Source organism: Thermobia domestica, chromosome 14 (genome assembly GCF_964235325.1).
Source record: "Thermobia domestica chromosome 14, izTheDome1.hap1.1, whole genome shotgun sequence".
Lineage (NCBI taxonomy): Eukaryota > Metazoa > Arthropoda > Insecta > Zygentoma > Lepismatidae > Thermobia > Thermobia domestica.
In genome coordinates this window covers 11,785,736-11,810,735 of record NC_137467.1, presented here as the reverse complement: position 1 = coordinate 11,810,735, position 25,000 = coordinate 11,785,736, and the positions used below count along the sequence as shown (strand labels likewise).

Below are 25,000 nucleotides of genomic sequence, written 5' to 3'. Positions count from 1 at the left end.
CTGTATAGTGGACCCCAGGATATGGATTCGATGTATTTTGTTACACAGAATCCAAATTTCGAAACCCCAGGACGATTGACCGTGTCAATTCCTTCTTCTAGGGGAAAAACTTGAATGATTTTGGATAAGGAGGATGCACGTAAGAAATCCATACAAAAGAAGTCTGTATAGTAGACCCCAGGATATGGATTCGATGTATTTTGTTACACAGAATCCAAATTTCGAAACCCCAGGATGATCAATCGTGTCAATTCTTTCTTCTAGGGGAAAAATTTGAATGATTTTGGATAGGGAGGATACACGTAAGAAATCCATACAAAAGAAGTCTGTGTAGTAGACCTCAGGATATGGATTCGATGTATTTTGTTACACAGAATCCAAATTTCGAAACCCCAGGATGATCAATCGTGTCAATTCTTTCTTCTAGGGGAAAAATTTGAATGATTTTGGATAGGGAGGATACACGTAAGAAATCCATACAAAAGAAGTCTGTATAGTGGACCCCAGGATATGGATTCGATGTATTTTGTTACACAGAATCCAAATTTCGAAACCCTAGGATGATCAATCGTGTCAATTCTTTCTTCTAGGGGAAAAATTTGAATGATTTTGGATAGGGAGGATACACGTAAGAAATCCATACAAAAGAAGTCTGTGTAGTAGACCTCAGGATATGGATTCGATGTATTTTGTTACACAGAATCCAAATTTCGAAACCCCAGGATGATCAATCGTGTCAATTCTTTCTTCTAGGGGAAAAATTTGAATGATTTTGGATAGGGAGGATACACGTAAGAAATCCATACAAAGGAAGTCTATATAGTGGACCCCAGGATATGGATTCGATGTATTTTGTTACACAGAATCCAAATTTCGAAACCCCAGGATGATCAATCGTGTCAATTCTTTCTTCTAGGGGAAAAATTTGAATGATTTTGGATAGGGAGGATACACGTAAGAAATCCATACAAAAGAAGTCTGTATAGTGGACCCCAGGATATGGATTCGATGTATTTTGTTACACAGAATCCAAATTTCGAAACCCCAGGACGATTGACCGTGTCAATTCCTTCTTCTAGGGGAAAAACTTGAATGATTTTGGATAAGGAGGATGCACGTAAGAAATCCATACAAAAGAAGTCTGTATAGTGGACCCCAGAATATGGATTCGATGTATTTTGTTACACAGAATCTAAATTTCGAAACCCCAGGACGATTGACCGTGTCAATTCCTTCTTCTAGGGGAAAAACTTGAATGATTTTGGATAAGGAGGATGCACGTAAGAAATCCATACAAAAGAAGTCTGTATAGTGGACCCCAGGATATGGATTCGATGTATTTTGTTACACAGAATCCAAATTTCGAAACCCCAGGATGATCAATCGTGTCAATTCTTTCTTCTAGGGGAAAAATTTGAATGATTTTGGATAGGGAGGATACACGTAAGAAATCCATACAAAAGAAGTCTGTGTAGTAGACCTCAGGATATGGATTCGATGTATTTTGTTACACAGAATCCAAATTTCGAAACCCCAGGATGATCAATCGTATCAATTCTTTCTTCTAGGGGAAAAATTTGAATGATTTTGGATAGGGAGGATACACGTAAGAAATCCATACAAAAGAAGTCTGTATAGTGGACCCCAGGATATGGATTCGATGTATTTTGTTACACAGAATCCAAATTTCGAAACCCCAGGATGATCAATCGTGTCAATTCTTTCTTCTAGGAGAAAAATTTGAATGATTTTGGATAGGGAGGATACACGTAAGAAATCCATACAAAAGAAGTCTGTGTAGTAGACCTCAGGATATGGATTCGATGTATTTTGTTACATAGAATCCAAATTTCGAAACCCCAGGATGATCGATCGTGTCAATTCTTTCTTCTAGGGGAAAAACTTGAATGATTTTGGATAAGGAGGATACACGTAAGAAATCCATACAAAAGAAGTCTGTGTAGTAGACCTCAGGATATGGATTCGATGTATTTTGTTACACACAATCCAAATTTCGAAACCCCAGGATGATCAATCGTGTCAATTCTTTCTTCTAGGGGAAAAATTTGAATGATTTTGGATAAGGAGGATACACGTAAGAAATCCATACAAAAGAAGTCTGTGTAATAGACCTCAGGATATGGATTCGATGTATTTTGTTACACAGAATCCAAATTTCGAAACCCCAGGATGATCAATCGTGTCAATTCTTTCTTCTAGGGGAAAAATTTGAATGATTTTGGATAGGGAGGATACACGTAAGAAATCCATACAAAGGAAGTCTATATAGTGGACCCCAGGATATGGATTCGATGTATTTTGTTACACAGAATCCAAATTTCGAAACCCCAGGATGATCAATCGTGTCAATTCTTTCTTCTAGGGGAAAAATTTGAATGATTTTGGATAAGGAGGATACACGTAAGAAATCCATACAAAAGAAGTCTGTGTAGTAGACCTCAGGATATGGATTCGATGTATTTTGTTACACACAATCCAAATTTCGAAACCCCAGGATGATCAATCGTGTCAATTCTTTCTTCTAGGGGAAAAATTTGAATGATTTTGGATAGGGAGGATACACGTAAGAAATCCATACAAAGGAAGTCTATATAGTGGACCCCAGGATAGGGATTCGATGTATTTTGTTACACAGAATCCAAATTTCGAAACCCCAGGATGATCAATCGTGTCAATTCTTTCTTCTAGGGGAAAAATTTGAATGATTTTGGATAGGGAGGATACACGTAAGAAATCCATACAAAGGAAGTCTATATAGTGGACCCCAGGATATGGATTCGATGTATTTTGTTACACAGAATCCAAATTTCGAAACCCCAGGATGATCAATCGTGTCAATTCTTTCTTCTAGGGGAAAAAATTGAATGATTTTGGATAGGGAGGATACACGTAAGAAATCCATACAAAAGAAGTCTGTGTAGTAGACCTCAGGATATGGATTCGATGTATTTTGTTACACACAATCCAAATTTCGAAACCCCAGGATGATCAATCGTGTCAATTCTTTCTTCTAGGGGAAAAATTTGAATGATTTTGGATAAGGAGGATACACGTAAGAAATCCATACAAAAGAAGTCTGTGTAGTAGACCTCAGGATATGGATTCGATGTATTTTGTTACACACAATCCAAATTTCGAAACCCCAGGATGATCAATCTTGTCAATTCTTTCTTCTAGGGGAAAAATTTGAATGATTTTGGATAAGGAGGATAGACGTAAGAAATCCATACAAAAGAAGTCTGTGTAGTAGACCTCAGGATATGGATTCGATGTATTTTGTTACACAGAATCCAAATTTCGAAACCCCAGGATGATCAATCGTGTCAATTCTTTCTTCTAGAGGAAAAATTTGAATGATTTTGGATAGGGAGGATGCACGTAAGAAATCCATACAAAGGAAGTCTGTATAGTGGACCCCAGGATATGGATTCTATGTATTTTGTTACACACAATCCAAATTTCGAAACCCCAGGATGATCAATCGTGTCAATTCTTTCTTCTAGGGGAAAAATTTGAATGATTTTGGATAAGGAGGATACACGTAAGAAATCCATACAAAAGAAGTCTGTGTAGTAGACCTCAGGATATGGATTCGATGTATTTTGTTACACACAATCCAAATTTCGAAACCCCAGGATGATCAATCGTGTCAATTCTTTCTTCTAGGGGAAAAATTTGAATGATTTTGGATAAGGAGGATACACGTAAGAAATCCATACAAAAGAAGTCTGTGTAGTAGACCTCAGGATATGGATTCGATGTATTTTGTTACACACAATCCATATTTCGAAACCCCAGGATGATCAATCGTGTCAATTCTTTCTTCTAGGGGAAAAATTTGAATGATTTTGGATGAGGAGGATACACGTAAGAAATCCATACAAAAGAAGTCTGTGTAGTAGACCTCAGGATATGGATTCGATGTATTTTGTTACACAGAATCCAAATTTCGAAACCCCAGGATGATCAATCGTGTCAATTCTTTCTTCTAGGGGAAACGTTTGAATGATTTTGGATAGGGAGGATACACGTAAGAAATCCATACAAAGGAAGTCTGTATAGTGGACCCCAGGATATGGATTCTATGTATTTTGTTACACACAATCCAAATTTGGAAACCCCAGGATGATCAATCGTGTCAATTCCTTCTTCTAGGGGAAAAACTTGAATGATTTTGGATAAGGAGGATGCACGTAAGAAATCCATACAAAAGAAGTCTGTATAGTGGACCCCAGGATATGGATTCGATGTATTTTGTTACACAGAATCCAAATTTCGAAACCCCAGGACGATTGACCGTGTCAATTCCTTCTTCTGGGTGAAAAACTTGAATGATTTTGGATAAGGAGGATACACGTAAGAAATCCATACAAAAGAAGTCTGTATAGTGGACCCCAGGATATGGATTCGATGTATTTTGTTACACACAATCCAAATTTCGAAACCCCAGGACGATTGACCGTGTCAATTCCTTCTTCTAGGGGAAAAACTTGAATGATTTTGGATAAGGAGGATGCACGTAAGAAATCCATACAAAAGAAGTCTGTATAGTGGACCCCAGGATATGGATTCGATGTATTTTGTTACACAGAATCCAAATTTCGAAACCCCAGGACGATTGACCGTGTCAATTCCTTCTCCTAGGGGAAAAACTTGAATGATTTTGGATAAGGAGGATGCACGTAAGAAATCCATACAAAAGAAGTCTGTGTAGTAGACCCCAGGATATGGATTCGATGTATTTTGTTACACACAATCCAAATTTCGAAACCCCAGGACGATTGACCGTGTCAATTCCTTCTTCTAGGGGAAAAACTTGAATGATTTTGGATAAGGAGGATGCACGTAAGAAATCCATACAAAAGAAGTCTGTATAGTGGACCCCAGGATATGGATTCGATGTATTTTGTTACACAGAATCCAAATTTCGAAACCCCAGGACGATTGACCGTGTCAATTCCTTCTTCTAGGGGAAAAACTTGAATGATTTTGGATAAGGAGGATGCACGTAAGAAATCCATACAAAAGAAGTCTGTATAGTGGACCCCAGGATATGGATTCGATGTATTTTGTTACACAGAATCCAAATTTCGAAACCCCAGGACGATTGACCGTATCAATTCCTTCTTCTAGGGGAAAAACTTGAATGATTTTGGATAAGGAGGATGCACGTAAGAAATCCATACAAAAGAAGTCTGTGTAGTAGACCTCAGGATATGGATTCGATGTATTTTGTTACACACAATCCAAATTTCGAAACCCCAGGACGATTGACCGTGTCAATTCCTTCTTCTAGGGGAAAAACTTGAATGATTTTGGATAAGGAGGATGCACGTAAGAAATCCATACAAAAGAAGTCTGTATAGTGGACCCCAGAATATGGATTCGATGTATTTTGTTACACAGAATCCAAATTTCGAAACCCCAGGACGATTGACCGTGTCAATTCCTTCTTCTAGGGGAAAAACTTGAATGATTTTGGATAAGGAGGATGCACGTAAGAAATCCATACAAAAGAAGTCTGTATAGTGGACCCCAGAATATGGATTCGATATATTTTGTTACACAGAATCCAAATTTCGAAACTCCAGGACGATTGACCGTGTCAATTCCTTCTTCTAGGGGAAAAACTTGAATGATTTTGGATAAGGAGGATGCACGTAAGAAATCTATACAAAAGAAGTCTGTATAGTGGACCCCAGAATATGGATTCGATGTATTTTGTTACACAGAATCCAAATTTCGAAACCCCAGGACGATTGACCGTGTCAATTCCTTCTTCTAGGGGAAAAACTTGAATGATTTTGGATAAGGAGGATGCACGTAAAAAATCCATACAAAAGAAGTCTTGGGGTCTGGTGCACAGAACTTGTGAATGTTTGTGTGTGTGTTTAGGGGGGATGCTGTGTTGCTATTAAAAATGCAGCAACTAAAAAATTTAATTTTCGCTCACTTTTTGATACTTTAAGTATATTTGATCTAGATCTTATGTTCAGTTAAATGCCTACAGACATATAAATCACTCCAAGTCTGATACTGATTATTCATTTCAAAACTGATGTGTCCAGGACGCATTCATTCAAGAAAAGGTGCATTGTTTTCAATACTTTTTAAACTATGACACTATGCATTATAGAAACGAGCAAAATAATCCAGCCGCTAACAGTACTTCTGTGTACAAGTCGCTGTACCGAGGAAAAAATTAAAAATGAAAATGAAACCTTTGAGTTTTACGTCCCACGGTTATGCCGGTTAGGCTAAAGGAGACGGTGATGATGAAAGATGAGTGAAATGGTGGAATGAAGAAAGTGGGAGGAAACGGGAGAACCACGAGAAAACCCACGAGCACGATGTTTGTCCACCACAAAGTTCACTTGGCGGGGGCTGGGATTGAACCGGGGGCCCCAAGCACCAGAGGTGAACGCTCTACCACTGAGCCACCGCGTCCCCCAACTGTACGGAGGAAATGATTATTGGAATATATTCTTGCATATATAGGGAAGAAAATAAACTTGGGTGTTTGCCTCCCCTCTACCCCTACACTTTTCTGTAATGGTAAAATCAATATGGCGGCCGCGCGAAATTACTTATACATGTTTAAAATTTTATAACGTGTGAATGAATAAAGATAAAAACACTGTTTGCACCGGATCATTGAAAATAAATCCCAAACTATATTAAAAGCTAAATACATCATGTATTTGGTTCATGTGTGTTTAAAAGCGGTGTCATAAATTACAAAAACTACATTTTGTCGATGTAATTTTTACATTCAATTACAAAGAACGAGAGAACTATCAGTGATATGAAGAAAAACCCCAAAATAAACATAAAAGCTTAATATAAGAGGTTTTAAACGGTGTCAGATCATTGCTTTCTTTTAAAAACTAAGGAAGATACTCTACTTTGGTGCAATATGTACTGGCTCGTGATCTGATAAGATTTTACATGCCGACAATGAGTTAAGATTTGAATGAAAGTTACTGTAGACTGAAGCTCATTTCTGTACTTATTTATTTTTTTTCAACAGTACATAACTACACTACATTATATTTAAATAGAGGATCTAGCACTGATAGAGAACGAAAAGGATTTGCAGGATGCATTTTCAAACCTGAACGACCAACTGAAAAAAAAAAATGCAAAATGAAGATAAATAAGAAGAAAACCAAAGTGATCAAGTGCACAAGAGTAGGACAAGAAGGGGCAACGTATGGCTAGAGGGAGAGAAAATCGAGGACGTTAAGACGTACCCCTATTTAGGGTCTAATATCCTCGGGTGGAAGAAGTGAAAAAGACGTAAGTTCTAGAATAGCGCAGACTAAACAATTATTCAATAGGAAAAGAGGACTACTAACATCAAGAAATGTGTCGTTGGAAATTCGAAAACGATTTATTAAGACTGGTATGGAGCGTGGCGCTTTACGGATCACAGACGTGGACACTGAGAAAAGAAGCTGAAATATCCAAGCTGGAAGCATTTGAAATGTGGTGTTGGCGCAGAGTACTGCGCATATCATGGACCGAAAGGAAAAGGAATGAAGAGGTACAAAAGGAAGCTAATGAAGGACGACAGACCATGAAGATAATAGGAAAAAGAAAAACAGCATGCTCCCCATCTTATTCGGGATAGAGGGAAGGGTAGAAGGAAAACCAGGAAGAGGAAGACTAAGGATAGAATATCTAGACGCAGTTACGAAGAAGAAACGTTATCAAAGAATAAAACAGCTTTCTCAAGGAAGAGAAAAATTTTAAAAATTTCCATGTTGCTCATCACCGTATGGTTGAGGAGAGGAAGAAGATATCCAGAGTGTATTCACGGGAAGGATCCTAGGAGTTCGAAGCACGTCTAAAGTGAACTTTTTACACAAACAAACAAAAAAAGAAAAGACGAAAAAGAATAAAATGCAACAACCAACTACCAAAATTATGTTATGTTTTGGAATCGCAGATGGTGATATTGACCGATGACCTACAGAAAGCGTTCACAAATCACAGAAGCATACTACAACGGCCTACGAAATGCTACCGAGGGAACTACTATTTACTATTATCAGGTGTGTTGCTGTTAGTTGACTATACACATACACGCCATATTGCACAAGCAGATACTTTTATTCGCTGTTGTGCTGTGAACTTTTGTTCCATCTATAGTGTGTTCACTCAATAGGAGGGAGTGAAGTTCAGCAAATGTCTTTGAAGTTCTCATGCTGAATTTTACAACAGTATCCCTTCTCTCCATGCCTATTTCGACCGCACTTGCGGATTGCAACGTCTTAAGACTCACTGTATCTGTTTTTAATTTCCATTTCAAATACTGTGGCTTATCAGGGCATCCACATTTTGCTAGAATTCAGTAGAATATTCAATATATATGTATTACATATATTAATTATATATAAAATATTCAATATATACAATTCAGTATATATGTATTTTAGAACACTATATACGTTACCCAGTAATCGGCTAAGCACTAGCAGAAAGGACAGTGTTTGGAACTGTGACAACTAATATTCCACGTGGACTTGACAAGCGACTCTCAATTGTTTGAAATGAGGGTTCTGGTTGATCATTTATTTATCGGGCGTGTTTTCCACAAGTTCCCGCGGACGATGAGTTATTTATGGCACAAGCCATCATACGTAAAAGTCGGCATCCTCTATATAAGAACTGCACTTCGGTTGAAGAAACAAACTATACTGTATTCACATCCTCTATATGAGAACTGCACTTCGGTTGAAAAAAGAAACTAAACTGTATTCACTTGACTATTTTTTTTTTTTTTTTTTTTTTTTTTAACTTCTCCCGATCGGAAGAATCACAGGAAAGACGTTTCAACGAGAATTATGAGACAATGTCTGAAAAAGAACTGGCTTGCAGCAAAATTCTCAGACATTATGATTCTGGTGTTAAAAGACTGATCCAGAATTAACGAAAATCAACTGCTTTTATTATTATTAATAATAATAATAATAATAATAATAATAATAATAATAATAAATGCTTCTAAAACATTATCTTCTAAAATCATACACTAAATTACAAAACTGAAAATAATACTTACCATTTTTGAACACCATATCATCAAAGAGGGAATTTAAATCATAACCACCAAAGGTTCCACTAACATTTAGGCTATGTGCTATGAAATCTCCATTCACTGTTACTGGTCCTTTAATTACTGTCTTACCCGTAATATATTGATCACTGTTAATAGTCATTACATCTTTCCAGTTCAAATCCTCAAACCAGATCTCATCTGCATTGATACTGTAAAATAAATAAATAAATAAATAAATAAATACGAGAATCTTATTTAAATAAAATCATAGACGGGTAAATAAAAAATCGTAAATAAAAAAATCACAAACGGGTGAAACGAGCTCAGATTCCAGGAAGTAATATAAACCGCATCGGTGCTGAATATAACATAATAAAAACATGGCCATTTAATTCCTCTCTCCCAATGAAATGAAATGAAATCTTTAAGTTTTACGTCCCACGGTTGTGCCGGTTAGGCTAAAGGAGACGGTGATGATGAGAGATGAGTGAAATGGTGGAATGAAGAAAGTGGGAGGAAACGGGAGATCCCCGAGAAAACCCACGAGCACGGTGTTTGTCCACCACAAAGTCCGCACGGCGCAAGCTGGGATCGAACCAGGGACCCCAAGCACCGGAGGTGAACGCTCTACCACTGAGCCACCGCGCCCCCTATTAGACAGAGAGTTTGTACTGAGAAGTTTATTAAGATCACGCAAGTAGGACCTGTAATTATTAGAAGGTCCGTCCACCTGTTACTCTACACGATAACGAACGAAAACTAATTTTTGAATTTTCTTTTTCCAAAAGATAACTAGATCAATTACCCCGGCCGAGTTCACTAATGAAGTAAATCTGTTAACATCTTCACGGATAACGGTGAATTTAACGGTAGCTATCCATATCCCATCTTCTACTATTAAAATAAAGATAGAAGCTACACATCGCTCCGTTAGATGGCAGGAAAAAAATTTCAGTGGCTGACATCTACCGGACGAAACGAACTTCTAGTGCGTCATCCTTTTCTCTATCTAGCAGTTTTTTTAATTTTTTTTTTTTTAATGTCGCTAATTTTATGTATTATGAATTTTGTTTGGGGATGATTATTTTGATAAAATAAAATTTTAATTTGGGTTTAATATTAATAAAATCTAAATTAAGTAAGTAAGTAAGTAAGTAAATGAATAAAGAAATAAATAAGTGTGATGTGTGTGTTAATATGTATTTAACTTGATGGATAGCAGAGTGATACGTTTCGAAGATAGGCTATACTAACTAATGAAGTTTCTTCTATACTTATTTTTTTTCAATGGTTTTTACTTATTATGTCTACAACTTTGTTGTCGATTGATTACATTGAATGATAAATAGTAATTGTATTATTACTTATGCAAGTGTAGTTGAACATTTGGAACTGAAGAAAGAATGTTAAAGTTTCGAATAAATTACTCCGAATGTGATATAAGTAATTAGGTAACGAGTCGTGTTTTCAATGAATGAATGAATTAGTGATATAAGTAATTAAGTAAGGAGTCGAATTCCCACTGAATGAATGAATTGGTGGTATAAGTAATTAAGTAAGTACTCGTATTCCCAGTGAATGAATAAATTAGTGATATAAGTAATTAAGTAAAGAGTCATATTCTCCATATTTTACCCAAAACATTTTAATAACACTTACCGTGTTACCATTACATTAGTAACGGTTTTATGTCCTTCAATAACTTGATCACCGTCAACTGTTAAAATATTCTCACGTAATTCCGTTAAATTAAATCCGTTCAGTAATCCTTCAAGTTTTGCTGGTTTCACAAGGTGAATGCCATCTGGAAATAGTTTCTTCCCTGTAATTTGTTGGTATTCTACATCTTTTCGAAGCCAGCTGTCCGGAGATGTGCCGTTAATAGTAGACACGGTTAAGTCGTGTACCTAATAATAAGAATAATAATTTAAGTGAATTACATATTTGAAGTGTTTAGAAACAGTATTAGCCACGTATATATTGCAATATAAGGTAATTTAATATACTTAAGTCCAATACCAGTATAAAGTGTAAAATTAAGTGTTAAACACCATATATAATTACAATTGTAAAATATCGTAGTGTAGAAAAAGAATATAAAATAAAATAGAACTAAAAGAAGTTCCATTCATCAAGATTAGGTTTATCTAATGCTAAAATACAAGTGTCCCACATAAACATGGTTTGCCTCACGTACCGGTTAATCATTTTTATAGTTAAATTGCTTGTGGGGTGACAACACTGTCTCGAAAGTTGGCTACAGTGCATTTTATCGGAAAGTTGAGTGCAACAACAGTGTGTTCGTGCGTCAGTTGTGAGAAGTTCGTATTGTTAAGCTGTTGCACTGTGAATCAGTACTTTGTGGTAACAAGGAACATTTGTGACAGAAATGAGGCAGTTCGCATTAGAACAGTGATTTGAGATTGTGGAAATTTACATAAAGCAAAGTGTATGCTGACAATCCTCACACAATAGACGATCTTAAACGAAACATTACTAGAGAAATTAAAAATGAAATTAAATCCTTGAGTTTTACGTCCCACGGTTATGCCAGTTAGGCTAAAGGAGACGGTGATGATGAGTAATGAATGAAATGGCGGAATGAAGAAAGTGGGAGGAAACGGGAGAACTCCGAGAAAACCCACGCACACACTAGAGAAATTAACATCACGTTTTCAGAATTACAGTGTGTTGCTGGTAACGTCATCAAACGAAGTTAGCGATGCCTGGATGGCCATGACCACCAAAAGCTGCCAGCATCTCTTATGAACAGACTGTTTAACGTTATTATTATTATTTATTTAATGTTAGTTCATTGTTGCTGTTAAACTTAAATCTCGAGTGTGAGGCGTACCGGTTTTATGTGGGACACACTGTATAAATTACATATAAAATGATAGTATGTACCCATTATTTATTCAGTTACAACATAAATCTATGTGAGACAGCAAAACATGATATGTACATTTGTACAGACAAGCAAATTACAACCTTATGGACTAGATTTAAAATACTTTCAGTTCACTAATGAAAACGAAACACATACTACTACATAGAGAATTCTTAAGCTATTATCAAAATTTTCCAGCATACAAACTAACTACCAAAACGGAAAGTAAAGAAAAAAAAAAGCCAAAAAAATAACATTTTGTTTTGCCACCTTCTATAGAATAATGTTGAAATTTGCTTTCCTGTAAAAATGACATATTTTTCCATCCTCGTATACATTTAATTTATGAGGCTGAAATTTTATTTCCTGTAAAAATGACATATGTTTTGCAATCCTCGTAAAATTTTACTCATAAGCTTGAAATTTGCTTTTCCTGTAAAAGTGACATGTTTTGTCATCCTCGTATAGATTTAATCTATTAGGTTTCACTTTGCTTTCCTGTAAAAATGACATGTGTTTTACATTCCTCGTATGAATTTAATTCATGAGGTTGAATTTTGCTTTCCTGTAAAAATGACATACCATGTTTCGTTATCCTCGTTTAGATTTAATTCATAAGGTTAAAATTTGCTTTCCTGAAAAATGTGTATGTTTTGCCAGCCTCGTATAGATATACAGTAATAAAAGGTCATAATAGCCCTGATCTCTACGATTCTGTTTGTCTATTGTTAGTAATACTGAGTAAATTACTTATAAGAGTACTTTGTATCATTTGTACACAACAGTTTCATTTCTTATTTCACGTGTTGGTATTATAACTGAATGGATAGATAGAAGTTACCTTGATCGAGTGCTTCAGAAATACAAAATTGTGTAGTTATTATGGTGTTGGCTGTTATTTAAAGGAACAGAAACTGTGCAGTAAGTAACTGAGAATACGTTAATCATTTAACTATTATTATATAGGCAGAATTATCCGCTATATACATAAAAATAGTGTGCTGTGTTCAATGTAAACAAACCAAGTTCTGCGTGCAAGTGTTGCCAACCTACTTTAATCTTCTGAGCACTTTCGAGATATCGAAGTTTCGACATGAGTTGTGGAGAATGTCAGAAACCTGTCCCTCGGCAAGAAGCATTAAGTAAAATTCAGTGCGGAATATGCTTTAACTTCTGGCACGCTAAATGTGTTCATTTAAAGGAAACGGATGTTGAGTATTTTAAAAATGAAAAACAGTTATGGTTTTGTCAAGTTTGTCAAAAGAAAAGGCGTTCTAGTATGCATAGTGATACATCCGAGTCAGTGTCTCCATCTCTCGCTGAAATCTATTCACTTCTTCAAAGTTTGAAAACTGAAATCGGGGAATTAAAGAAAAATAATAGTGAAAGGGAAAAAGAGCTAGGGAAATCTTTGGATCTCGCGCACGAAAAACTTGATGAGACCATGGTGACAATCAAAAAGCAATGCGAGAAAATAAGTGAGTGTACTAAAGTAATAGAACAGTTGAAAGATGAAAATTTGCAGCTTAAAAAACAACTAAAAGATACTCAAAGTGAAGTAGAAGAACTTGAACAATACGGTAGACGAAATGTAATTGAAATATACGGTATACCGGAAAAGCAGAATGAAGACACGTATGAAATTGTAAAGCATATTGGTAGGGTATTAGATGTAGATATTAAGCGTGAATCAATTGATGTATGTCAGAGGCTTAAAAAACTCCCTCATCAAACAGCTGGAGGTATTATTGTCAAGTTTATAAGAAGGGAAGATAAAGATAAATTCCTTGCGAGGAGAAAAGTAAAACGTAACTTGAATATAAATCAACTGGGTTATATGAGCGAAGGTATAGTTTATATTAATCAAAGTCTAACTACCTATCGTAAAAAGATTTTTGGACATGCTAGGAAAGCGAAACAGGAAAAGAATTATGCTTATTTATGGGTTGACAATATTGGGCGAATTCTTCTGAGGAAAAATCAAGGGGGTCCTGTAATTCAATTAAAAACTATGGAAGATGTTGTAGCATTGTCGTAAGCCATGGAACTGAGAAAATCTTTGAACATATGTTAAAGTCATGTATACGGATAAGATAAATAAATTAAATATATATTATCAAAATGTTAGGGGTTTAAGAACGAAAACTTATGATTTATATTTAAGTACTATAGAGTGTGACTTTGATGTAATTATTATGACAGAAACTTGGCTTCAAAGTGACATTATTGATTCTGAAATATTTCACAGTAATTATAAAATATTTAGAAAAGAGAGGGTAGGCAAAAGAGGTGGTGGAGTACTTATAGCAGTTAAAAATCATTTCGTTACAACCAATATAAAAATAGAAAATGATCTTGAGAACTTATGTGTTAAGGTCAATGCATATGGCAAAACTCTTTATATAGTAACTATATATATTACGCCTGGTTCACTTTTAAGCCATTATTCAGATTTTTATAAAATATTTGAAGAAAATTGTTCTTTAACGGAAAATAATATCTTGGTAGCTGGTGACTTTAATATGCCATTAATTAGTGGTGCGGATTATGATCTTTTGAATGGGGATATGTACTGTAGATCTTTTGCTAATTTTATAAGTTTACATAATATGTTATCTTTAAATAATATAAAAAACTGTAATTCTAGAACATTAGATTTAGTCATTAGTAATATTGGAAATGATGTTTTCGTACAAAGATGCGAATTACCACTTATAAAAGAAGATTTGCATCATCCTGCACTAGAAATAATTATTCCATTCAGGGATCATGGCCGTATGCTGAAAAATGAAGTAAACTTTATTTTCAATTTTCATAAAGCTGATTTTTTAAGAATGTATCAATTAATTCGAGATAAAGATTGGACTATCTTAAGACAATTTGACAACATCGAAGATGCAACAGAAACTTTTTATACGATAATGCGTGAAATAATTACTAATACAGTACCTAAGAAACGAGAATATAGTGTAAAAAAGTATCCATGTTGGTTTACTAAAGAGATAATTGGTATGTTAAAATTAAAGGAGTATTATAGAAAACATATGAAAGGTTCTGCATATAATAGTGATATGTATAAAATAATGAGAAGGGATTCAAAGAAAATGATACGTAAAGCGTATGAATACTATGTTAAAGAAAGTGAGAAGGGAATTAAAGAAAATATAAGGTCATTCTGGTCTTTTATAAAAGGTAAAAGAAATAGCAGTAATTCTAGTAATAATGTTATGACGTTGAATGGTACTGTATTAGATACAAACAAGTCATAATAGCTGACGGTTTCGCAAATTATTTCCGATCGGTATATGATAAAAATGTAGCATCATATAACTGCTCTGACCCAATGCAAATGGAAGTAAGTAATACTTTGATAATGAATAAAATCTCGGATGAGGAATATAAAAGAGCCACTAAAAAATTAAAACCCAAGAAAGCATGTGGACCGGACGGAATTCCTCCATATCTGATAAAAGCATGTTCAGAAATTTTACATGAGCCATTGATTACATTATTTAACTTAGTGCTTAAAACACAAACATTTCCCAATATTTGGAAAACAACTAGGGTATCGCCAATTTTTAAAAGTGAGGATAATAGCAAAGTAGAAAATTATCGACCAATAGCCATAGTTTGTGCACCGGTGAAACTTCTTGAACAAATATTATATGATCGTATTTTCAATCACATAAAAAGCTACATTTGTGAAAATCAACATGGATTCTATCCTGGTCGCTCAACAGTAACAAATTTACTTAATTTTACCCAATTTGTTCACGAGGTTATTCATAATCGTAATCGTGTAGATGTAATATATATTGATTTTGCAAAGGCCTTTGACATGATTAACCATGACATACTTCTTACAAAACTTTCAATCTTAGGATTTTCATCCGAGTTACTCAAATTATTTATATCATACTTGAGTCAAAGAAAACAATATGTAAGTTTTCAACAATCAAAATCATTTTGCTATAATATGAATTCCGGGGTACCACAAGGCTCAAACTTGGGGCCCTTATTATTCCTACTCTTTATAAATGATCTGCCAAGGTATGTTAAGAACTCAAAATGCATATTGTATGCAGATGATGTTAAGTTGTATAAAGAAATACAAACGAATTCTGATATATTAAAACTGCAAGAAGATTTAAATAACATATACACATGGAGTATAAAAAATAAATTAAATTTTAACATTAAAAAATGTAAGTTTATGATATTTACAAAACAAAGAACTGTAACTGAAATTCTGCCATATTCAATAGGAAATCAATATCTGGAGCGTATATTTACATATAGGGACTTGGGAGTTACATTTAGCAGCGAAATGTCTTTTAATAAACACATTTCATTGATCACACAAGATGCCTTCAAGCAATTGGGGTTTGTAATCAGAAGCACTAAACTGTTTACAAACGTAAATGTCATTGGAACTCTTTTTAAAACTCTAGTACTGCCAAAATTGGAATATGCGTCAGTGATCTGGGCAGCTAAATGTAAGACTCAAGAAAATCAGATAGAAGCAATACAAAAAAGATTCCTAAGGTACTTATATTATAAGAAAACAGGACAGTCTGCTCTGGTAAATAAAATATCTTACTCTAATTTGTTAAGTGAATTTAATTATATTAAACTTTCTGCTAGATGTATCATTGCACAAGAAATATGTCTACACAAAATAGTAAATGGCATATTTGATAATAGTGAATTTTTACAATATATTAAATTTAATATCAGTGACAGAACGTTAAGAACAAGAAATCTGTTGTGGTATAAAACATCCAAAACAAATACATACAAAAATTCACCATTGGTCAGAATGTATAAGCTGTATAATAATATAGCACAAAATGTAGAAGAATTTGACCTTAATCTTAACCAGCAAGTGTTTATAAAATTAATCAAAAATAAATTTTTACTGAATAATAGTTCAGGATAAAATAATATAGGTGTAATTATGTACTTTATATATGTATTGATGTCTTCTTGCTTTTAAGTATATGTGCGTGTACTTATATGTGTATGTATTCATATAAAACCTATATACCTGTAGGGTATGTACTTCAATATGTGTACCTGGAAATATTCAGAAGCATAAACCATAACTGTTGTTTATAGCGATATCTATTATCTAATTTTGTGTACCTGAGAACAATGTTTCTTGCCATTTTTGTGTTTTTGTGTTTTTTTTTTTTTTTTTGTATTTTTATTTTCATTTTTCTTTTTAATGCTATCTTTTTTCTTTTTTAATTTTTATCACTTACTAATCTAGTAATTGTTCCTTTAATGTATGTAATAGATTGTAAGAGCCTTCTGTAAATGGAGATTTTTTCTCTGTTGAAGGTAAATAAATAAATAAATAAATAAATAAATAAATGATATTTACTAGATACCGACTGCATAATTTGTTGTCTAATACAGTATAAATTTCAACGCTTGCTGTTTTCTTTGTGACAAAACATCTAACTAGAGACATCTAGTAATTGCCCGTAGTCACAATAATATTGGTGTAAATGCAAGTGGAAATACATATATTTTAAAAACTTTTTCTGGACCCCTTCCATTTTGTCACTATTTGTTCTAATAGCGTCTATCCAAATCGCACTTGCAGGAGTTTTGTACAGACTTATATGGCTGGTTCCAATGAATAACCAGCTACGTAGACTTTTTTTTTTTTTTTTTTTTTTTTTTGAAAATTGAGATTTTACAGGTATACGCTTCTTTTGGTGAATTCTACATTGTGTAGAAGAGGCTAAGGCGAATTCATAAAATTGAGGAAGTTACAGCATTTTGTTATGTCAAAATTAGCCAGGTAACTATTGTAAAATTTACCTTTAAAGTGCTCTCCTGTAAAATTTAACTTTTTCCGACTTAGCCGGTTATTCACTGGAACCAGCCATATATGAGTTTTCGTTCTTGAAGCTCGACCAGTTTTCAAGTAAATTGCCAATTCTGATAGTTGCATTATTAATAATAATATCAGTCACATGAAGGCTGAATGTGGGTTGAGGGTTAAATGTTACATCAAGATCCCTGATGAACTAAATATAGCATAAATTGTAAATCTTTAGAAAAGGCAGTCACCATGTGATGAGTTTTCCTGATTATTATTATTATTATTATTATTATTATTATTATTATTATTATTATTATTATTATTATATAGGCCCAAATATGGTACCATACTGGTAGTATAAAAACTGTTTCAGCACAAACTATACTCGTCTTATAAATGCAGCTTAGCCAGTTACACTTAAATAAAAGTTTATTTCATACCATACAGGGACTGTACTATCTGTATCATTATCCTACAACAGTGCTGTGCCATTGCGTGACTGGTCCAAATCCGACAAATAAATGAATAGAACAAATAATGGCAATACCGATCGGGCGAGTTGACATACATCTTTTTGACTAAACTTGGGCTTGAGAATGTACTCGAGACTGTGACCAATCAGCCCAAAAACTATGGTTTCGACACTAATACTGATCGCTTTCGATTTTTACATGTCACTCCCTTCCTCTCTCCCAGAAGTGTTTTACTCCCACAGTATATATTTTTTAAAGATATATCTATGTCTACTTGATTTTTTTTTTTTTACATACAGAGTTTTATCTTTGACCGCCATGTGCATGACCGGTGATTCACAGTGGGTGCACTTCGCGGAGTCATATGCATCATATGCGATTCATAGGCTTTGCATCCTTGTTTTTGAAGCCGTGTAAATCATCGGTGATGCACAAGTTTTAAATGGTGAAATAAACTCTCCGGGCCTCAGAAAGATGTTCGGCATCCTTTGTTTCCAGCTTCTGACAGTTTTTTTTAAGAAATTATTTTATCATTTTGATATATATTTTCCTCCAATAAAAATGGCCCCACAATTCACCTTACCCGATTTCGCTCTGGCAGTCAACGTGTTAACACGACAAGTTCGTGAGATATTCTATTTTTGGTATAAATTTAACACACGTCTTCCCCTTGAACAACCTCCCCTTAGGATACAGATAAAAAAAAAAAAATCTTAATAGCCTACGACCTCTTCCAGTTCTACGATACTGGTTTACTCTCCTATGCTTATTCATTTCCTCACTAGCATTGTATGGTTTCTGTTGAAAGTGTGTATTAGAAATAATTGAGAACATTTTATGACGTGTAACAATGAAACTGAAAATATTTAAAAGTAATAATTAATGAATCCATTGTTGCGGCTTTTTATTTTTATTTTTATTTTTTATTTATTTATTTATTTATTTTATTTTATTTTATTATTTTTTTTTATTTTTTTGCTTAAAATTTGAACTCAGCTACCCCCTTACTATACGCATTTTAATGATAATGACATGATAAAAAGCCCAGTTTAAGTTTAAGGTAGACACTAACTATTTTAAAAATTAATGTTTATCAAACAGTATTACGTTCAGCCTGTAACTTTTGAACAAATTAAGATATCAACAAACCGATTTCACCATTGTATTTGTCTTTAAATTCTATTCTAAAATGATGTGCCGCATGATTTGTTCCCATTTAAAAATCTTGACGTGAATTCAAGATGGCCGCCATCTTGGTCACCATCACAATCCGACTTCCCCCTCGACCTACTATGTTACTACATTGTTATTATTCACTATTTTCCACGAACACGGATTTTACAAGGGGTGGTAAGTGACTTATGGCCCACCCTGTATATGGCAAAATAATTATATATATAACATCCATCATGTTTTACCATACAAATTATTGGAACTTACGACGCTAATATTAAGAAAGAACTATGATACATTCATTCGTTTACTCCTCCTGCTGAGCCCATCTGATGATATATAGGGTGAACCTGAAAGATGTGCACAAACTCCGGGAGGTGATTCGTGGAATCAAAAGAAGACAAAAAGTCCTCTTTGTATATTGTCGAATTCCGCGTCATGTACGAGTGACAGGGGCACTAACTTGGAATCGAAATTCGAATCCTGATAATTGGAACGGAATAGAAAGATGTGCACATCAATGCACCAAGCAAGAGGACTTTTTGTATTCTTTTGATGTTACGAATCACCTCTCAAAGTATGTGCATGCACATCTTTCTGTTACATTCCAACTGTCACAATTGTAGTTTCGATTCCAAGCTGGCACCCCTGTCACTCTTACACAACGCGTAATTCGACAATATGCAAGATAATTTTTTTGTCGTCTTTTGATGTCACGAATTACCTCCCGGAGTTTGTGCACATGTTTCAGGTTTACCTTGTATATTTATAGTTACTGGTGACCCATATCAAATGTTCCCTCTGACAAAAACCCTCTGAAAATAAGTGTAAAAGAAAAAGAAGAGATTGCACAGTTTAATAGATCATGTAGATTCGAAACTTAATACTCTAGTTGTAAGTTTAAGGATAATTATCCATTTGAAGACTAAACTAACTGCTCTTACCTTGATAGAACTTTCCACCACCATTTCCATTGGTATAACTGTTTCATCCAATCTTAAACCATATTTTAGTAGCCTTCCAACTGAAAATTCCCCAGTAGAATCCATAATGTCATCACTTGCGAAAGCTTCTTTGATATTTACTTTACCAAGTATTGTAATATCACCTTTAAAGTAAAATTCAACAAATTGATCACATATAAACACAGGAAACAGTTAAAACTAAATGTATCAGCTGTCTGTCTTAATTTATTTTGTTGCCATTTTTTTTATCAATACATAAAAAAATTATTCGTTTTGTAATTATTTTGAATCAATAAAAATGTAGTCTGAAAAGCGAAAAAGTACGTTCCCTCCCTGTTACAAAACTATTTTAGGTTTTATTTTTGTAAAAAATATCTTTCAATAATAATATTTATTACTTTGAAGTGCAGAGAGTACTAAAAATGGAACACCAGTAAGAAAATATGTATGTTTCTATACTTTATCAAATTCTTTGTTGAATTATGTCGTACAATTTTTCGATAACCAATGAGTCCATGACAGTGGGGTTATATGAAAGGATTAAAGAGTACTGCTGGTTCTGTTACAAGCGCATATTTCAAAATCAGGGTTAGGATTAGAAATTCGATTTCTGGGCTTTCGGCATCTATGGCCATGTTAGACCGTCACTAGGATTAGGAATTAGATTTCTGGGCTTTCGGCATCTATGGCCATGTTAGACCGTCACTAGGATTAGAATTAGGAATTAGATTTTTAGGCTTTCGCCATCTATGGCCGTGTTAGACCGTCACTAGGATTAGGGTTAGGAATTAGATTTCTGGGCTTTCGGCATCTATGGCCATGTTAGCCCGTCACTAGGATTAGGATTAGTAATTAGATTCCTGGCCTTTCGGCATCTATGGCCGTGTTAGACTGTCACTAGGATTAGGAATTAATTTCTGAACTTTCGACATCTAAGACCATTTAGCCCATCACGTATGAGGGATGATGTCCCTCGGCGAGCACACTATCCGGGGAAAGGGAAGGAAGAAAGCGGCCTGGGACCTGTATGTAAGGTACAGTTCACGGAATTGAAAGTGTTACAAAAATTTTAAGTCCAAATCACTGACAAACTGTTGCGCCGTGTGCTTATGCATTCAGAAACGCATGTGTCTATCGACTACATGCTCCTGGTATCCAATCCTACTTCTCTACCAACTCTCCTTATCGAAAGCAGTAGGTGTAACGTAATATACTCTTTACATTTATACAAAAAAACATGTTTACAAGCTTTATAGCTCTAAAACTATCTCTTTTATTCGTTTGTTCTGAAATGCCTTTGTACAGCCTGAATAAAACCATTATCACAAAATGTTCGCATAGTTTCATAAACGCCTTTCTTTGCATTCTTTCCCTTCTTCAAAGACTACCTATTACATCAAGCTAGGAAGATGCTCTTTGTGAAATCTATGAAAATTGTGAAACTCGGTAGTAGATTTTGTGCTTCCCAAAGTCTGTAATGCGGGCGCAGAACTCTAAATACTACTGACAGAAATATTCAATAACCAATTTCATTTTGTTTTCCAATAATTGCAAGCATAAGTTCCAGAGGCGTCATTTGGGCAGGACAGGAGGATGTAATTCCCCCTCCCTGGATTGTGATAAACACGATAAACATATTGTTTGATCAAATGTATAGTAAAACACTGATGTAAAAAGTGATACCCTTATGTTGGCAGAGAAGCCTCCCCCCACGCGCCGAACAAAATCTAAAATGACGCTCTGGTTTTAGCAACAAACCTATAGAGTTACGATAGCACATTTGCTAGAGCACTTGTATTTGGTTTCAAGAGTCGAAGGTTTGATCCCAAGCCCTGTGCGTTCATAGTGGATGACATTGAGAGATAGAGATTCAATTATTGAGACAAGGATGATTTACATAAGCAAGTTTAAAATTGCAGAAAAAATAATCGGACAGCATTTATATTACGACGAAATTTGTGACTGTATGAAACAGAAGAAGGAACTGCGAGGATCACATCAAGCAGTTGTCGAATTAAGGTGGAGAACTCTTTTTAGAGCATCAGATGATTACGAAAGCAGAGAAAGATCAAGATGTGCAGAATTAAGAATTTAAAAAAATCTTGACCTTCTGAGATAGGTTTCGAACCACGAACTTCTAAGCTACGGAACCATGAGTTTATCCATTTAGCCACGGAGAACTCTATGCAATCATTCATATACTTGTCCTTTAGCGACGTTGAGAACGGAGGAATATTACAAAAGAATGGAATATTCCAAAAGTTGACTCGGTGGGGGGATGTAAAAGTTCGTTACTACTGTGTTAATTGTGCTACATTTGATAGAACCGTCTGATAAAGTAAAGCCAAATGACCTTTTGCGAAGCTGAAGTGGAAAATAAAACAAATCGCCGTAAACATGTTAGACTTTTGAACCAAACAAGTTTTAAGAAAGCAATGGAAACGTGGGGTTTATATTTACCTGAATTATTTGATAATACAGAGAATTTTGAGCTTAAGTGCTTTCAAGATTTTCCATTGCCACTGCATTTTAAGGCATCATAAACTTACCTTCGATAGTCAGATCCTCATTAAATTCAGTGGAAAGTTCTCCATAACTGAGATTAAAGCTATTAACACTTCCAGATATGACACACATATCGGATAAATGAACTGCTTCTATCGTCTTGTCCCCAGATACAATTTGTACTTTGGATGAATTGAGTAGCAGCACATCTAACGTGCCATTGTACACATTTATATCATTCAATTTCTCGGCTATATTAAGAGTCTCTGCCACTATGTCTTGGGTAAATATCCAGTCTTTGTCAGTTGTATAGCTTCCTCCGCTGATTAGTATCATATCTTCTGGAACTTTTACTCCTGACAGATATCCGTCTACAGTAACTGACTTCACTCTAAGATCCTCAAATGTCATTTGACCTGAAAATCAAGTTTTAATCACTATAAGCTGTTTTTACACCTAATAAAACCTATATATATTAGCCACCACTGGTTTCATTAGGGAGTGACTAACCTACAGAAATACCCTATTGTGTTTGGATCAAAAGATCAGTTATATTTCAAAAAATTTCTTATAGGCCTTATATCTGGAGAACTACATATAGTGTAGCCAAACCCAAACTATCACTTAACTCAGATGTGCTTATAGGGGCCGTCCAAAAATTTTGTGGCTCCTGATCGAAAAACTAATTATTGGCCAAGATCGCAATTTTTTGATTTGATTTTTTTCTCTCTTTTCTTCTTCTTCTTTTTTTTAATTCCTAAAATTCTTATTTTTTACAGCAAACTTTTATAGATTACAATATACAGGGTGTTCTGAAAACAAATCGACAAACTTCGTACACATGTTCAGGATCTCAGTACAAGAAAAAAGCTCATCCGCGACTTTAGACGTAAAGGTCTAATACCGAGAAGCCACTCCCACTCTATGACCAATTCCACTAAATTATCTTCAATTGACCTCATATTAGTCATGAAGAGTTTCCAACCAAAGTCGCAGATAAATATTTTTCTTGTCTTGAATTCCTAAACATGTATGCGAAGTTTGCTGATTGTTTTATTCAGTGTAGCTACCTTACGATGAATTTCACTACTTATCTTAAATTGGCAATATCTCCGCGGTTAGATATTTTTTAACGAAGTTCCAGATAAACTTTTTTCTTGTATTGAGGTCTTGAAAACATACGTGAAGTTTGTCGGCTTATTTCCGGAACACCATGTATAAATTTCTAACAGTAATTGATCATTAGTACGCATTACAGTAAATATGGATTACACCAAATGCAGCTACTGTAAAATGAGTATGACTGTACAACAGTCTATTTTAACCTGAAAAAAGTTTTTGAATTGCTAACGTTTGAGTAAAAATAAAACTTTCCTCTTCGGTGCAAGGCAATATTGATGCATCTCTTAAAAACAAAGAAAAGAACGAAAGAAAGAAAATGACAAAGAAAAGAAAAGAGAAAGAAAGAACAATGATTTAAGTTTGTGGTTGCATGAGCACTGCAACCGCATCCAGCAACATTGGGCACATAGCAGCTATTTCTTAACATGGAATAGTACATTTCGACCTGCATCGCTCCTCCTTTGTTCTCGTATTGTCGATGAGTGGTTGCAGTCATTTCACAACCACCAACAGTCTACTTACCTTAGAAGCGCCTCACCCAGCTACTTTTATGTTTTGTGGGCAAGTGATGAAAGAGTGGGAAGAAAGGTAAGAATGAATGATTGACAACCACGTTTCATGAAAATAAATGAATATGGGCGTCATGATGATCCATATAATTGAATTAAAGTTATTTTCACGATGGCAGAGAAGAAGGATGCAGGAAGTTATTTGAAATGTTCCGAATCTACTTTTAATCCTCCTAAAAAAAGTTAAGTATTTTATTTCTCAAGTATACACGGAGAATGTGGTAGAACTTTTAATTTCATAAACGAAATAAAACCTACCTATTTATGAAAACACACTTTATGCCTTTCAGTACAGCTATATTTTATTTAAATAGCGTTTAATATGATTGATTTAGTAGCCTATGTATATACATCTTAGAAAATGAGGAAAGGTCATTTCTAA

The 25,000-nt window shown here is 34.6% G+C and overlaps 1 protein-coding gene across 1 annotated transcript in view; it reads right to left on the bottom strand.

The window, feature by feature from the left end:
* The window catches only part of clos (closca), a 208,931-nt gene that overhangs the window by 66,635 nt on the left and 117,296 nt on the right, over positions 1-25,000 (bottom strand). Inside the window, exons 14-17 of the mRNA XM_081737704.1 lie at positions 22,972-23,343; positions 20,402-20,565; positions 10,745-10,992; positions 9,089-9,294 (exon numbers count right to left, since the gene is read on the bottom strand). Of these exons, the coding sequence (XP_081593830.1) occupies positions 9,089-9,294; positions 10,745-10,992; positions 20,402-20,565; positions 22,972-23,343 (990 nt within the window). The remainder of the gene's footprint in view (positions 1-9,088; positions 9,295-10,744; positions 10,993-20,401; positions 20,566-22,971; positions 23,344-25,000) is intronic.